At 44.5% G+C, this 18,288-nt stretch overlaps 1 protein-coding gene across 1 annotated transcript in view; it reads left to right on the top strand.

Annotated features, from left to right (window-relative positions):
• The window catches only part of ksr2 (kinase suppressor of ras 2), a 587,663-nt gene that overhangs the window by 420,367 nt on the left and 149,008 nt on the right, over positions 1 to 18,288 (top strand). The window contains exons 11-13 of the mRNA XM_070887700.1: positions 606 to 647; positions 1,060 to 1,135; positions 9,694 to 9,696. Coding sequence (XP_070743801.1) covers positions 606 to 647; positions 1,060 to 1,135; positions 9,694 to 9,696 — 121 coding nt within the window. The remainder of the gene's footprint in view (positions 1 to 605; positions 648 to 1,059; positions 1,136 to 9,693; positions 9,697 to 18,288) is intronic.

Here is an 18,288-nt window from a genome sequence, read left to right as displayed (position 1 = left end):
TATCGCCATAGTTTGTAGATCCTGTAATGTGCTTTGAGGCACTCTCTCCCACACCAAACAAATTCTGACTTTTCTCGATTGCACGGTTCACCAGTAGCTGCAGAGCTTGATGGGGAAACAAAGCCTTACAAAAATGCCATGAGAAGCTTTGTGGCACTCCACATGTAAATTGTAAATTAAGTAGCTCATTGGTTGCTTATGTGTTTAAAAAGTACCATTATTACATGTGCACCATAATTGGTTGTTGCGTTGTCGATCCTGCTAACAAATTTGCATACAAAGCAATCGCAGTTTGAAAACTGCATAGTCCATCATTTTGTAAGCAGGTTGTTTGCCGAGGGGGGAAATCCTTTTTTGTGAACCTAGTAACATAAAGTTCTGCAATATCCATAGATTTTAATCTGTAATTTTAGTGTAATTTTATCCATTGTTTTAGCTTATAATATTGATAGCCTGAATAACAAGTGTTGCTTGTGACACAGGCTTATTAGCAATCAAGTTGACAAATGTCAAGATTATTATAAAGATAAGAGAATGCCTTTGTGCCTGTGTTTTACTTGGGCTCGATTGCTTTGCTTACAGTTCTGCCTTTTCTCTGTTGCAAGCTTCTCATTATTTCAAGTACAAGCAGCAGTTCATTTTTCCAGGTAAGTGATCTTTAATTGACCATTATTCCTTTCTGTAGTGCACTATATAATTAAGTTAGCACCTTATGATGGGTATTATGCAAATGCAGTCATAGTTCTTGCATTTTCTTAAGGCACTTATCCCCATTAATTATTGACATTTGGGATGCTTTAATGAATTGAATCATGTGTCTGTCATTGCTGTAAAGGCAAGGTCCTTTGATAAATATTTGACTAGGGCACATGAATAAATTCATACAGTTTCTATTTGATTTCCCCAAGATTAAGGTATCTTCTTTTAATATGTGCCATGTGCTGGCTTTGAGGCCCTTCAGAGAGTTGGTATTCTTTATTTGATGCAGAATTTATGATGACCCTTTTAATTGTCAGCTGGTAATTTATCTTCTCTTCTAACCTAATGTCTTGTTCCTAGACGTCACACCTGTCACACCTGACACACAAAGCCGAACTCCACAAGTTATTCTCCATCCTGTCAACTCTGACCCCATGTAAGAGATTTTGATACTGGCTAATTTGATGAAAATTACAGTGAATATTAAGCATTGTATACAGTCTGCAGGAATACTGAATGATCTATAAAATGTAGAGTGGCGTGGTGACATTTTGCCACACTATATTATTGCATCACAGTGTGAGAGAAGGTACACTCACAAAGGTCTGACTTTGCTTGTATAGAATCCTAGTGCAAGCGGGTGCTTTCTAACGTGGGGATGGATTTGGAATGAGGCTTGTCTTGGATTGTTCTCGCACATCTTCTTACCTGCTTATGGTAGTGGCCTTAGACCAAGCAACCTGACAGCTGTCTGCTCTGCAGAAAGGGAAATGCTTCTAAATACCTTACAAAAAAAGACTCAAGACATATTGATGGTACAAAACGTTAAACCCACTTCCCAACCATTCTCATATGTATGCACACTGACCTATTGTTTCACTAGAAATAGCATCAATGGCTTCTTAATATGCACAATAAACGAGAGCCAAGGATCGCAGTATAGAAAATAACTACATTTTTCATCATGTGATGTCCTCTCACTTATTTGCTGTTAATATATTATGGTGCTTCTGAACATCGGCAGTTAAATGAATATTTCCCTGGAGTTTTCTAACAGTACAACTTGGACAGTACAGTCAGAAAAAATTAGCCTAACTTTTGAAACACCTCCAGAAGAATAAAATTGTTTATATCGGTGCACATATATCTATTACGGTAATATATAATCTAAAAACCTGAAAGTAAAACAATCTGCAAAACTATCAGACATCAGGTGACTTTATGCCATGCTTGTTCACTGAACTTTTTAATAGCTTACATTTAAACCCCTTATAAATAGATGTGAACCTAATCTATTGAGGCAAATGATTTGTTGCAGCAAGTTATTTATTGTCGCTCTGACTCTGGAAATCAGCAAGGTAATTTAACCTAACCCGCCTGGCGGGAAACTGACAGTATCAGATCGCTGCCCACTTTACACCCCGCTATTTTATATATATACAGTTACAATTGTGATTGAAATCAAAAAATTAAAAATAACATCCACATATACGGACAGGAAACAGAGAGTAGGAATAAACAGGACATTTTCGGGTTGGCAGGCTGTAACTCGTGGGGTGTCACAATGATTAGTACTTGGGCCTCAGCTATTTAGAATCTATATCAATGACTTAGATGAGGGGACCGAGTGTAATGTATCCAGGTTTGCTGACGTTACAAAGCTAGGTGGGAAGGTAAGTGTGAGGAGGACGCAAGAGGCTGCAAAGGGTTATAGACAGGTTAAGTGAGTAGGCAAGAACGTGGCAGATGGAATATAATGCAGAGAAATGTGAAGTTATCCACTTTGGTAGGAAAAATAGAAAAGCACAATATTTTTTAGAAGGTGCGAGACTGGGAAATGTTGGTGTTCAGAGGGACCTGGGTATCCTTATACACGAATCACAGCAAGCAATTAGGAAAGCAAATGGTATGTTAGCCTTTATTACAAAGGGATTGGAGTGAAGAAATCTAACTGCAATTATATTGGAGCCTGGTGAGACAAGAGCTGGAGTACTGTGTACAGTTTCGGTCTCCTTACCTAAGGAAGGATATATTTGCCTTAGGGGGAGTGGAACAAAGGTTCAATAGAGTGATTTCTGAGATGAGGGAATTGTCCTATGAGGAGAGATTGAGTAGACTAGGCCTATATTCACTAGAATTTAGAAGAGTGAGAGGTGATCTCATTGAAACATATAAAATTCTTATGAGGTTTGACAGGGGAAATGCTCGGAGCATGTTTCTTCTGACTGGGAGTTGAGGGCTAGGGATCACAGTCTCAGAATAAAGGGTCGGTCATTTAGGACTGAGATGAGTAGAAATTTCTTCACTCAAAGCGTTGTGAATCTTTAGAATTCTCTACCCCAAGAGGGCTGTCGATCTGTCGTTCAACCCATTCAAGACAGAGATCAATAGATTTTTAATATTAAGGGAATCAAGGAATATGGTAATCGTGCGGGAAAGTGGAGTTGAGATAGAAGATCAGCTGTGATCTTATTGGAATGCTGGAGCAGGCTTGAACGGCCAAATAGCCAACTCCTGCTCCTATTTCTTATGTTCTTAAGACATAATGAATGCACTAGAAGACAATCGCTGGAGTTTTCTTTTTTAAGCAGCTGGACAGATGAAAAACTATTGTGCAGTGTTCTTGGTCTTCTAGTTTGTAGCTTGAAAGACAATTGTCTAATTCCTTCACTTGTTTATTCTTTTATCAATATTTTGTTTGTATTAAAACAAGCAGCTGTTCCTGAAAATTCTTGTACAACCCTTTTCAGTCACTACTCACTGCTCCTGTATTGGAGCAGGTTGTGTTTTGTTGTGTAATTCAAATTATCTGATAAATCATTCTTTACTCAAGATTCCCACTCACCTGCCTTATTAACATTGCTTAATTAACAGTATTGGCTAATTAAATTTTTTGCGCAAAAAAATACTTTCAATTGTCGGGAGGGGAGTAGACTCTAAAGTCTTAGCCCTAGTATTTCAGCTCCATAGCGCCCGATCTTTTGGTGCTATGGGTGCCATTTTCTGTCCAAAATGGCATCCGCGCACACACATCTGCTGCGGGCCGTGTCAAATGCCATTTTGTTGGAGTCACTTGCGTCGGCGCAGGGGGCGTGCGCTGGAAATATACAGTGTACACAGATCGTAATGTGATTTAACGCTGGTGCTGCCATTTTGCACCTCAACGCTGGAGCTAACGCCCTCTCTTAACCTCCCACAGCTGAACGTGTGTTCAGCGGAAAGAAAGACCCCCACCAGCGCTATTTAAAGGGATCATCACCTGCTTTCAGGTTAGTTGGTGATTGATTTCTATTGGCTCTTGGTGAGTTTGTAGAAGTGTTTCTTGGGCTCAATTTTCCCCAATTATCTGCGATTTCTTTTGGCGTGCACCGTTTTTTTTGGAGTAAATTAAAATCTCCAAGTTTCTCTAAAGTTTCTGCACTAGCGTAATTCATTTAGGTAGGATTTTTTTTAGGCTATGATTTTTTTTACCTCATTGGGTGCGTAACCTGCCACCCGCGCCAATTCTGGCTATTTAAGCAAATTTGGCCAGCTCCGCCTTACTCCAATTTTTCTCAGGATGGGGTATGTGACCACTCTGGAAAAACCTTCTGGGCAGTTAATAAAATCGGCGCAGGTAAGAGAATCAGCACAGCAGATGCAGTTCCACGGCCCGGACAGCAGCAGCAGAGAGGGAGAGAGAGGGAGAGGGAGAGCGTGGAGAGAGAGAGGGGGAGGGAGAGGAGGGTGGGCAGAGGAGAGAGGAGAGGGGGAGAGGTTTTTTGGTCAGGGTTAGAAGCGGCACTGGGAGGGAGAGGGGGGGGGATAGACTTTTGGCATAAACTCTTCAATAATTTCATGCTGGTAAGCTGCTGCAATGTGTAAGGTGCTTGTGCAGGTTGCTGTGAACGGGACAGAATGTGCTGTATGTTTCATTTTCCAGCCTCAGCCCGCAGTGTGTCCCTCGTTACCCTGGCAACCCGATCTTTTTGGCGCAGATCTTAGGCTCCACCCCCAAAGCTAAAGGACAGGCTACGCGGTTCCAAAATCAACAATTCAAACGGGGAAAGTTGAATAATTTTTTTTTTGGCGTAGTTGGGCCCCCAAAAAACGGGCGTAATTCTTCAAGTACACCAAAAAACAGCATTGGGGAAAATTGAGCCCTTGGTTTCAAGTTGCTGAAGTCTCAAGGGAATAGTGTGGCGGGTTAATTCAAGGCTTCTGCTCTGACCAGTTGCTCCCAGACATGGGTGCAGTAGTTTGTATCCCCCTTGGCCTGCAGTATGACAGGGAGAATGAGTAGAGGCGACACAGAGGAGGACAAGCTGCTTGAAGAGGGAGAAGGGCTCTCAGCAGGAGGCCATATCCACCCAGGGTCTTCAGGGAGCAATTCTCCTACCTCAACCTCAGCGAGAAATAGTTCATGTGATGTACCCGCTTCACTAAGGAGGTGCTCACTGAAATCTGCCGCCTCTTGCAGGCAGACCTGCAGCCTCAGAGCAGGGCGAGGATGGCATTGCCAGGGGCTGTGAAGGTGAACGTGGCCATGAATGTTTATGCATCAGACTCCTTCCAGGCTGGAGCAGGCGACATTGGCAACATCTCATATTTCGCCATTCACCGCTGCATAAGGGAGGCTCTGTATGCAAAGAGAGGTGTGTACATTTCATTCAGCAGGTGGAGCAAGCACGTGGCTTCGCCAGGATAGCAGGCTTTACCATGGTGCAGGATGCCATTGACAGCACACACATTGCTTTGCAGGTGCCGCATTGTGAACTCAGGGATGTACCGCAATCGGAAGGGATTCCACTCCCTCAATGTCCAGCTGGTGTGTGACCATACTTGGCGCGTCATACAGGTCAATGCTCGGTATCTTGGCAGCGGCCACGATACCTTCATTCTGTGGCAGTCCACTTTATTATCAGCATTTGAGCCGCCACAGCAAACCTGAGGGTGACAACTGGGCGACGAGGGCTATCCACTTGGCTCAAGACTTCGGTGCGCAACATAAACAGCATGCAAATAACAAAAAACAAACTGCCACACGGAATTTGACTGAGCAGACCACTGGGGTCCTTAAACAATGCTTCCGCTGCCTGGACTGCTCTGGGGAGCCTTACAGTTCTCACCAGATCGGGTCTCAAGATTCATCGTGATCTACTGCATGTTGAACAACATCGCCATCATGAGGGCATATCCCTTGCCAACAGGTATAAGAGCTGAGGAAGAGGAAGAGGAGAAGGAGGAAGTGAGAAGTAACCAACACAGCCCCTTTCTGGCCGGGCTGCCCGTGATCAACTGGCCCAACTGCGGTACCAGTGAACGCAATCCTTATTCTCCATTCACCCACAGTCCCACACCTTACCTTCCCTCTGCTACAGACCATCACAGCATCTCTTGGCCACAATGGTACAATAAAAGCCACCACAAAACAAACATTTCAGACTAAATTTATACATCAATCCATCCAATATTACATACCAACTAATCACCCTTGTGCATTCCCTTAATGCCTGTCTTCTGTGTGCTCTTGCTTGTCCTAGTGCTCATACGCAGTGCTACCCCTGTGGCTGTAGCATGGTTGATGGAAGGCTGCTGACTCTCGGTGGCGGAGACTGAAGATGGCCTTGAAGTACGACCTCGAGCAGCTCTGGGCCCAGAAGGCCCGGCTTTAGACTACACCACCTCGGCATTGGCGGCAGCAGTCTGGGCTGGCTGGCTGACAGGCAACAGCAAGGGCACTGGCGGAGTGGCAGTGGGGAACTGCTGGGAGACCCTGCAATTCCCTTTCAACACTGGTAACAGCAGCCATGGTGGCAGCAGTCTGCGCTTCCGTGGCAACAAGCTGAGCTTGCATAATTTCAGTTTGCGCTTCCACTGCAACACATTACAACATAATTCTAAAAGGACAAAGAGTGTTAAAAAAACAAGCCTGAAGGCCCTGTGTGTCAATGCGAGGAGCATTCGTAATAAGGTTGATGAATTAACTGCACAGATAGCTGTTAACGGATATAATGTAATTGGGATTACGGAGACATGGCTCCAGGATGACCAAGGCTGGGAACTCAACATCCACGGTTATTCAATATTCAGGAAGCATAAACAGAAAGGAAAAGGAGGTGGGGTAGCGTTGCTGGTTAAAGAGGAAATTAACGCAATAGTAAGGAAGGACATTAGCTTGGATGATGTGGAATCTGTATGGGTAGAGCTGCGAAACACCAAAGGGCAGAAAACACCAGTGGGAGTTGTGTACAGGCCACCAAACAGTGGTAGTGAGGTTGCGGATGGCATCAAACAGGAAATTAGGGATGCATGCAATAAAGGTACAGCAGTTATCATGGGTGACTTTAGTCTACATATTGATTGGGCTAACCAAACTGGTAGTAATACAGTGGAGGAGGATTTCCTGGAGTGTATAAGGGATGGCTTTCTAGACCGATATGTCGAGGATCCAACTAGAGAGCAGGCCATCCTGCACTGCATCTTGTGTAATGAGAGAGGATTAATTAGCAGTCTTGTTGTGCGAGGCCCCTTGGGGAAGGGTGACTATAATATGGTAGAATTCTTCATTAAGATGGAGAGTGACACAGTTAATTCAGAGACTAGGGTCCTGAACTTAAAGAAAGGTAACTTCGACGGAATGAGACGTGAGTTGGCTAGGATAGACTGGTGAATGATACTTAAAGGGTTGATGGTGGATAGGCAATGGCACACATTTAAAGATCACATGGATAAACATCCAACAATTGTACATCCCTGTCTGGCGTAAAAATAAAATGGGGAAGGTGGCTTAACCGTGGCTAACAAGGGAAATTAAGGATAGTGTGAAATCCAAGGAAGAGGCATATAAATTGACCAGAAAAAACAGTAAACCTGAGGACTGGGAGAAATTTAGAATTCAGCAGAGGAGGACAAAGGGTTTAATTAGGAGGGGGGAAATAAAGTATGAGATTAAGCTTGCTGGGAACATAAAAACTGACTGCAAAAGCTTCTATAGATATGTGAAGAGAAAAAGATTAGTGAAGACAAATGTAGGTCCCTTGCAATCAGAATCAGGTGAATTTATAATGGGGAACAAAGAAATGGCAGACTAATTGAACAAATACTTTGGTTCTGTCTTCATGAAGGAAGACACAAATAACCTTCCGGAAATACAAGGGGACCGAGGGTCTAGCGAGAAGAAGGGAACTGAAGGAAATCCTTATTAGTCAGGAAATTGTGTTAGGGAAATTGATGGGATTGAAGGCTGATAAATCCCCAGGGCCTGATAGTCTGCATCCTAGAGTACTTATGGAAGTGGCCCGACAAATAGTGGATGCATTGGTGGTCATTTTCCAACATTCTATAGACTCTGGATCAGTTCCTATGGATTGGAGGGTAGCTAATGTAACACCACTTTTTAAAAAAGGAAGGAGAGAGAAAACACGGAATTATAGACCGGTTGGCCTGACATCCATTGTGGGGAAAATGTTGGAATCAATTATTAAAGATGTAATAGCAGCGCATTTGGAAATCAATGACGGGATCGGTCCAAGTCAGCATGGATTTATGAAAGGGAAATCATGCAAACAAATCTTCTAGAATTTTTTGAGGATGTAACTAGTAGAGTGGACAAGGGAGAACCAGTGGATATGGTTATTTGGACTTTCAAAAGACTTTTGACAAGGTCCCACACAAGAGATTAGTGTGCAAAATTAAAGCACATGGTATAATATATTGACGTGGATAGAGAACTGGTTGGCAGACAGGAAGCAAAGAGTGGGAATAAATGGGTCCTTTTCAGAATGGCAGGCAGTGACTAGTGGAATACCGCAAGGTTCAGTGCTGGGACCCCAGCTATTTACAATACACATTAATGATTTATACGAAGGAATTGAATGTAATATTCCCAAGTTTTCAGATGAAATGAAGCTGGGTGGCAGTCTGAGCTGTGAGGAGGATGCTAAGCGGCTGCAAGGTGACTTGGACAGATTAGGCGAGTGGGAAAATGCATAGCAGATGCAGTATAATGTAGATAAATGTGAGGTTATTCACTTTGGTGGCAAAAACAGGGGGGCAGAATATTATCTGAATGGTGACAGATTAGGAAAAGGGAAGGTGCAACAAGACGTGGGTGTCATGGTACATCAGTCATTGAAAGCTGGCATGCAGATACATCAGGTGGTGAAGAAGGCAAATGGCATATTGACCTTCATATCGAGAGGATTTGAGTATAGGAGCAGGGAGGTCTTACTGCAGTTGTACAGAGCCTTGGTGAAGCCACACCTTGAATATTGTGTGCAGGTTTGGTCTTCTAATCTGAGGAAGGACATTCTTGCTATTGAGGGAGTGCAACGAAGGTTCACCAGACTGATTCCCGAGATGGCAGAACTGACATATGAAGAAAGACTGAATCGACTAGGCTTATATTCACTGGAATTTAGAAGAATGAGAGGGGATCTCATGGAAACATATAACATTCTGACGGGATTGGACAGGTTAGATGCAGGAAGAATGTTCCCGATGTTGCGGAAGTCCAGAACCAGGGGTCACAGTCTAAGGATAAGGGGTAAGCCATTTAGGACCGAGATGATGAGAAACTTCTTCATTCAGAGAATTGTGAATGTGTGGAATTCTCTACCACAGAAAGTTGTTGAGGCCAGTTCCTTAGATATATTCAGAAGGAAGTTAGATGTGGCCCTTAAGGCTTAAGGGATCAAGGGGTATGAAGAGAAAGCAGGCATGGGGTAGAAACATAGAAAATAGGTGCAGGAGTAGGCCATTCGGCCCTTTGAGCCTGCACCGCCATTCAATGAGTTCATGGCTGAACATGCAACCTCAGTACCCCATTCCTGCTTTCTCGCCATACCCCTTGATCCCCCTAGTAGTAAGGACTACATCTAACTCCTTTTTGAATATATTTAGTAAATTCGCCTCAACAACTTTCTGTGGTAGAGAATTCCACAGGTTTACCACTCGCTGGGTGAAGAAATTTCTCCTCATCTCAGTCCTAAATGGCTTACCCCTTAGCCTTAGACTGTGACCCCTCATTCTGGACTTCCCCAACATTGGGAACATTCTTCCTGCATCTAACCTGTCTAACCCCGTCAGAATTTTAAACGTTTCTATGAGATCCCCTCTCATTCTTCTGAACTCCAGTGAATACAAGCCCAGTTGATGCAGTCTTTCTTGATATGTCAGTCCCGCCATCCCGGGAATCAGTCTGGTGAACCTTCGCTGCACCCGCTCAATAGCAAGAATGTCCTTCCTCAAGTTAGGAGACCAAAACTGTACACAATACTCCAGGTGTGGCCTCACCAAGGCCCTGTACAACTGTAATAACACCTCCCTGCCCCTGTACTCAAATCCCCTTGCTATGAAGGCCAACATGCCATTTGCTTTCTTAACTGCCTGCTGTACCTGCATGCCAACCCTCAATGACTGATCTACCATGACACCCAGGTCTTATTGCACCTCCCCTTTTCCTAATCTGTCACGATTCAAATAATAGTCTGTCTGTCTGTTTTTAATCACCAAAGTGGATAACCTCACATTTATCCACATTATACTTCATCTGCCATTTGCCCACTCACCTAACCTATCTAAGTCACTCTGCAGCCTCATAGCATCCTCCTCGCAGCTCACACTGCCACCCAACTTAGTGTCATCCGCAAATTTGGAGATACTACATTTAATCCCCTCGTCTAAATCATTAATGTACAATGTAAACAGCTGGGGCCCCAGCACAGAACCTTGTGGTACCCCACTAGTCACTGCCTGCCATTCTGAAAAGTACTTATTTACTCCTACTTTTTGCTTCCTGCCTGTCAACCAGTTCTCGATCCACGTCAGCACACTACCCCCAATCTCATGTGCTTTAACTTTGCACACTAATCTCTTGTGTGGGACCTTGTCGAAAGCCTTCTGGAAGTCCAAATACACCACATCAACTGGTTCTCCCTTGTCCACTCTGCTGGAAATATCCTCAAAAAATTCCAGAAGATTTGTCAAGCATGATTTCCCTATCATAAATCCTATCATGTCACCTCTTTCCAAATGCGTGCTATGACATCCTTAATAATTCATTCCATCATTTTACCCACTACCGATGTCAGGCTGACCGGTCTATAATTCCCTGTTTTCTCTCTCCCTCCTTTTTTAAAAAGTGGGGTTACATTGGCGACCCTCCACTCCATAGGAACTGATCCAGAGTCTATGGAATGTTGGAAAATGACTGTCAATGCATCCGCTATTTCCAAGGCCACCTCCTTAAGTACTCTGGGATGCAGACCATCAATCCCATCAATTTCCCCAACACAATTTCCCGACTAATAAGGATTTCCCTCAGTTCCTCCTTCTTACTAGACCCTCTGACCCCTTTTATATCCGGAAGGTTGTTTGTGTCCTCCTTAGTGAATACCGAACCAAAGTACTTGTTCAATTGGTCTGCCATTTCTTTGTTCCCAGTTATGACTTCCCCTGATTCAGACTGCAGGGGACCTACATTTGTCTTTACTAACCTTTTTCTCTTTACATATCTATAGAAGGTTTTGCAGTCCATTTTAATGTTCCCTGCAAGCTTCCTCTCGTACTCTATTTTCCCTGCCCTAATCAAACCCTTTGTCCTCCTTTGCTGAGTTCTAAATTTCTCCCAATCCCTGGGTTCGCTGCTATTTCTGGCCAATTTATTTGCCACTTCCTTGGCTTTAATACTATCCCTGATTTCCCTTGATAGCCACGGTTGAGCCACCTTCCCTTTTTTATTTTTACGCCGGACAGTGATGTACAATTGTTGTAGTTCATCCATGCGGTCTCTAAATGTCTGTCATTGCCCATCCACTGTCAACCCCTTAAGTTTCATTCGCCAATCTATCCTAGCCAATTCACGCCTCATACCTTCAAAGTTACCCTTCTTTAAGGTCTGGACCATGGTCTCTGAATTAACTGTTTAATTCTCCATTCTAATGTAGAATTCCACAATATTATGGTCACTCTTCCCCAAGGGGCCTCGCACAACGAGATTGCTAATTAATCCTCTCTCATTACACAACACCTAGTCTAAGATGGCCTCCGCCCTAGTTGGTTCCTCGACATATTGGTCTAGAAAACCATCCCTTATGCACTCCAGGAAATCCTCGTCCACCGGTATTGCTTCCAGTTTGATTAGCCCAATCTATATGCATATTAAAGTCACCCATGATAACTGCTGCACCTTTATTGCATGCACCCCTACTTTCCTGTTTGATGCCCTCCCCAACATCACTACTACTGTTTGGAGGTCTGTACACAACTCCCACTAGCGTTTTCTGCCCCTTGGTATTCCGTAGCTCCACCCATAACGATTCCACATCATCCAAGCTAATGTCTTTCCTTACAATTGCATTAATTTCTTCAACCAGCAACACCACCCTGCCTCCTTTTCCTTTCTGTCTACCCTTCCTAAATGTTGAATACCCTTGGATGTTGAGTTCCCAGCCTTGGTCACCCTGGAGCCATGTCTCCGTGATGCCAACCACATCGTTTCCGGAAAGGAAAAGGAGGCAGGGTGGTGTTGCTGGTTAAAGAGGAAATTAATGCAATTGTAAGGAAAAACATTCGCTTGGATGATGTGGAATCGGTATGTTTGGAGCTACGGACTACCAAAGGGCAGAAAACGCTAGTGAGAGTTGTGTACAGACCTCCAAATAGTAGTAGTGATGTTGGGGAGGGCATCAAACAGGAAAGTAGGGGTGCATGCAATAAAGGTGCAGCAGTTATCATGGGTGACTTTAATATGCATATAGATTGGGCTAACCAAACTGGAAGCAATACGGTGGACGAGGATTTCCTATCTGCACAGTTAATTCGTCCACCTTATTCCGAATACTCCTCGCATTGAGGCACAGAGCCTTCAGTCTTGTCTTTTTAACACACTTAAACCCTTTAGAATGTTGCTGCAAAGTGGCCCTTTTTGTTTTTTGCCTTGGGTTTCTCTGCCCACCACTTTTACTCATCTCCTTTCTGTCGTTTGCATTTGTCTCCATTTTGTTTCCCTCTGGCTCCCTGCATTGGTTCCCATCCCCCTGCCATATTAGTTTAACTCCTCCCCAACAGCACTAGCAAACACTCCTCCTAGGACATTGGTTCCAGTCCTGCCTAGGTGCAGACCGTCCGGTTTGTACTGGTCCCACCTCCCCCAGAACCGGTTCCAATGCCCCAGGAATTTGAATCCCTTCCTGCTGCACCACTGCTCAAGCCACGTATTCATCTGAGCTATCCTGCGATTCCTACTCTGACTAGCACATGGCACTGGTAGCAATCCCAAGGTTACTACTTTTGAGGTCCTACTTTTTAATTTAGCTCCTAGCTCCTTAAATTCATCTCGTAGGACCTCATCCCGTTTTTTACCTATTTTGTTGGTACCAATGTGCACCACGACAATTCCTTTTTCAGAATGTCCTGCACCCGCTCCGAGACATCCTTGACCCTTGCACCAGGGAGGCAACATACCATCCTGGAGTCTCGGTTGCGGCCGCAGAAACGCCTATCTATTCCCCTTACAATTGAATCCCCTATCACTATCGCTCTCCCACTCCTTTTCCTGCCCTCCTGTGCAGCAGAGCCAGCCACGGTGCCATGAACTTGGCTGCTGCTGCTCCCCCCTGATGAGTCATCCCCCTCAACAGTACTCAAAGCGGTGTATCTGTTTTGCAGGGGGATGACCGCAGGGGATCCCTGCACTACCTTCCTTGCACTGTCTTCCTGTTGGTCTTCCATTCCCTATCTGGCTGTGGATCCTTTACCTGCGGTAAGACCAACTCACTAAACGTGCTATTCACGTCATTCTCAGCATCGTGGATGCTCCAGAGTGAATCCACCTTCAGCTCCAATTCTGCAACACGGTCCGTCAGGAGCTGGAGGCAGATACACTTCCCGCACACGTAGTCGTCAGGGACACCCGAGGCATCCCTGATTTCCCACATAGTACAGGAGGAGCATAACACGTGTCCGAGCTCTCCTGCCATGACTTAACCCTTAGATTAACTTAAATTGGCAACAACAGTGCTAAAAGTTACTCACTGATATAGAAGAGAAAAAAGAAAAACTACTTACCAATCACCAGCCAATCACTTACCCCCTTGGCTGTGACGTCACCTTTCTATTTCTTCCTGCATGAGTCAGGCAGGGACAGATTATGCTCAGTTACGATGCCACCAACTCCATCAGCAAATAGTCAATATTCTCTCCTCCACTTCTGCACTAAATTGCATCAACTATAATCCACTCCTATCAACGACCTGGTAGTACAATTGGTCTCAATTTCTCTGCTGAAGACTGGGTCAGATCTCTCTGTAATAGGCCTGTGTTGACACAGCTGGCAACCTGAGTGCATTTACTTTTAGCACCAGCCTGAGCTCGGGGATAGCTACAGTGTAAAACAACGCACACGCCTATCCTTCGTCTTTTTACTCGCCTGCCGTCCGTGTTCCGTTTGTTTCACTGGCTGTGCACGGCCTGTCTGAAACAAAACGAAGCTGAGCCCAGCAGTCAAACTGAAGTTGCATGATCAGCCATGATCATATTGAATGGTGGTGCAGGCTCGAAGGGCCGAATGGCCTACTCCTGCACCTATTTTCTATGTTTCTATGTCTCAGACATTGGGTGGCTTCTGCTTGTGCTGCAATGGAAGCTGAGACATCAGCCATCAGACATTGCATCATGGTTGGGTCCACAAGTGTGCAATTGGATCTGCCTACTACTTCCACACTGGAAAGGATGGGCTCCAAGCTCTGCGCAAAGCCTTGTGCAAGGTTAGTGCAGTACTCCTCCATGCTTCTTGACATTGCAGTCAGGTTTTCTAGCAGGCCTGCAAATGCACCAAGCATTTCATTGTGCATACACATCAGCGTTCTTCTGTAGGCCGCCCCATCGAAGTTCTCACCTGAGTTCGGTGCAGCAGAACTCGTGTGCGACCTTGCCCTCGGGGGAGCTGACAAGTGTGAGATTGAGTGACAGTGTTTCTTCTTCATCGGTGTGTTCCTCTTCCACCACTGCCTGTCGTTTGGAGTTCTTGTGTGTCTGAAAAGAGAAAGGCACAAGGGTAGGGTTGTGGTGAGAGGAGGAGGAAAGCAAGAGGTGCATGCTTACACCATGTGCAGTTGGTAAATCGAAGAGAGTGTGGGATGAGTGGGAAGTGAGATGTGAGAAGGAGGATTAGGTATGACCATACCATCATCAATGGTTTCAACCCTGCTGTTGGCCACGGCCTCAGTGAAGGCTGCTCCAATAATGTCCAGCACCATCTCCTCCATCGGGGTTAGTATATGCGGACGTGCCTGCCCCTCTGGTTAGCTGCTGCTGTCTGCGGTTATGCGCCGCATTCTGCTGCAAGAGAGAAGGAAGTCTGTCCGTGAGTGTGGTGCAATTTGTTTGGTTGATGTGGCTGTCATGGTTGAATAGCTGGGAGTGTGTGCAAGCTGTGAGATGTGGGTGTGAGGCTTGCAGCAGTGCTAAGTGTGTGAGAGTGAGGTGGAGCATATGAATGTGAGGTTTAAGTCGAGATTAGAGATTGTTGGTAGGTGAGTAATGAGGTGTGATGCATTCACTGTGGGTGTGAGGCTTAGTGGTGCAGTTGGTGAGATAGGGCCTTTGAAGATGTATTCACTGACCATGACCACTCGTGTGAGGTCATTGTACTTCTTTGGGCACTGCATCCAGCTCCTCGGCGCAACACTGCACAGCTACCAGTGTCTATCTGGGGGGCCTCCTGGCCCCTTGTGGAAGCAGGACCTCTCTCCTCCTATCCACCTCCTGCACTAAGGCCTTCAATGCTGCGTCGATCAATCTTGCAGCCTGCTCTCTGGCATGTTGTGCCATTCCTGTTTCTTTCCCAGGTCAAACTCAATTCTGGAATGACTTCCAGCATGTCCTCTCGTTAAACTGCTCCTCCCCTTTAAGAATTGCAGGTTAATTTTAATTGGTGCTAGCCTCACACAAACTTAGGTCCCTTGGCGTTCAGCGCTAGGCTTAAGGCTGCAATCATATAAATTACAGGCAACACAACGCTTGCATGCTGCCTGCATCAGAAGGAACGGGTGCAGGTTAATCGGACATTTTTGGGCCTTATCCAATTTCTAGGCATTTAGGTTGTCAGTGCTCACATTCATTCTTCCCTAAAACAGCCAACAATAACTTCACATTCTACATAAGATCAGCAACTTCCTTAGTCTTAAATTTAGCTTTTTGGACTAATGGAATTTTTTTCTAAACCTTTTAAGAGCTTTTTCTAGCCTGAATTTCTCATCAAATAATTTGTGGCTTGTTTCTGTACTTTTTAGTCTGGCCTTTAGTTTCTCAGCAGGAGTTGGAGCCTTGCTGTGACAGGGCAATTGACCTGGAAATACAGTAAAAGTCACAGCAAACTCACATTCTGTCCTCCCTAGCCTACCAGCATTTCAATCAACTGATATTTCATATAGCTGAAAGACCTCAGCTGTTCTACCTGTTTGCATACAAAGCTACAATTTTATTAGGAGTCAACTCAGTTTGCATGTCAGTTGAGTGTAGGGTTGCCAACTCTGGTCAGATGTATTGATGGATGTATCATCCCACCTCCAACCACCCTGCCAGCCATTTGTCGCCCAATACTTGCAAGGTAAGAAGTTAATTGTGGTAGTGGAACAAAGTGATCTGGAATACAGATGTATAAATAGCTAAAAGTAGCAATGCAAATCGCGACATGCCAGAAAGAGTGCAAGCAAAGTATTGGAGCTCATTTCTAAAGGAATAGAACACAAAAGTGGGAAGGTAATATTAAATTGAAATAAAACTTTGGTTAGACCACACTTGAAACTTTGTGCACAGTTCTGGTCTGCATACTACAAAAAGAATATTGAAGCACCGGAGAAATTACTGAAAATATTTACAAGGATGTTAGAAGAAATGAGAGGATGCAACTGTCAGGAAAGATAGCACAGGCTGGGCCTCCTTTCAGTGAAGAAGTAAAGACCAAGAAGAGATTTGATCGATGTCTTTGAAATTATGAAGAGGTCAGATTAACTGACCTCTTGAAGCTAATGTCTTCATCCATGATTTGACATGGAAAAATTACACAGCACAAAGGGACATAAATATAAGATAGCCACTCAAAGATCAAAGACAGAATTTCGGAGGAATTTCTTTACACAGAAAGTGATGAGAATGTGGAACTTGGAATGATGGAAACAGCTAGCATTGATACTTTAAGGGCTGCCTTGATGCATACATGAGGGAGAAGGAAATCAAAGGAGATGGGGCTTGACTTTCCCGAAAGCCCCTCACTAGCCGATTGCCACCCAGAAACACCGCTAACATTCTGTAACTAACGCTGGCAAAATTTTCCATAATAAAGGTAAAAGATATCGCCCAGCGAGAAAATGGATCTTGCACCAAGATTCTCGGCGGTTTCTCGGCGGTTAAAGGCGAAATTGGTAAAACGGGTGGTTGTTACCGGAATGGATGGTAAGTACTTAAAATTTTGTCCACGGCTGCGGCTGGGCCAAGCGAGGGAGAAAACTCAAAAAATATTTTTTTAATTAAAAAATAAAAAGTTATAAAACATTTTCAAGACACTTTTTAACGTAATCACCATTATAGAATTTTTAAAATAGTTATAAAAAACCTTTAATTTATCTTTCTTTGCCGGGTACTCACCTACCGCCCTGTTTCAGGCAGCTTTTCGTGGGCGGTTTCCTCGGCGGTGTGTATACATAACATAAGAAATAGGAACAGGAGTAGGCCATACGGCCCCTCGAGCCTGCTCCGCCATTCAATAAGATCATGGCTGATCTAATCATGGACTCAGGTCCACTTCCCCGCCTGCTCCCCATAACCCCTTATCCCCTTATCGTTTAAGAAACTGTCTATTTCTGACTTAAATTTATTCAATGTCCCAGCTTCCACAGCTCTCTAAGACAGCGAATTCCACAGATTTACAACCCTCTGAGAGAAGAAATTTCTCCTCATCTCTGTTTTAAATGGGCGGCCCCTTATTCTAAGATCATGCCCTCTAGTTCTAGTCTCCCCTAGCAGTGGAAACATCCTCTCTGCATCCAACTTGTCAAGCCCCCTCATAATCCTGTATGTTTCGATAAGATCACCTCTCATTCTTCTGAACTCCAATGAGTAAAGGCCCAACCTACTCAACCTTTCCTCATAAGTAAACCCCCTCATCCCCGGAATCAACCTAGTGAACCTTCACTGAACTGCCTCCAAAGCAAGTATATCCTTTCGTAAATATGGAAACCAAAACTGCACGCAGTATTCCAGGTGCTGCCTCACCAAAGCCTTGTATAGCTGTAACAAGACTTCCCTGCTTTTATACTCCATCCCCTTTGCAATAAAGGCCAAGATACCATTGGCCTTCCTGATCACTTGCTGTACCTGCATACTATCCTTTTGTGTTTCATGCACAAGTACCCCCAGGTCCTGCTGTACATGAAATACAAAAGGATAGTATGCAGGTACAGCAAGTGATCAGGTCCCCGTTGAGGCAAAACTGGCGGTTTTCTCAGCGGTGCACGCAGATTCACGTGGGCGGCTTGCTCCCCGGCGGTACTTTCAAAATGTGGGCGGAACTCTTTAAAAAATAAAGAGGAAACTTTCGCCGGTTTG

Source organism: Pristiophorus japonicus, chromosome 8 (genome assembly GCF_044704955.1).
Source record: "Pristiophorus japonicus isolate sPriJap1 chromosome 8, sPriJap1.hap1, whole genome shotgun sequence".
In the NCBI taxonomy this organism is placed as follows: Eukaryota; Metazoa; Chordata; class Chondrichthyes; family Pristiophoridae; genus Pristiophorus; species Pristiophorus japonicus.
Note: the sequence above shows the minus strand (reverse complement) of the source record. Positions and strands in the feature narration are given on the sequence as shown.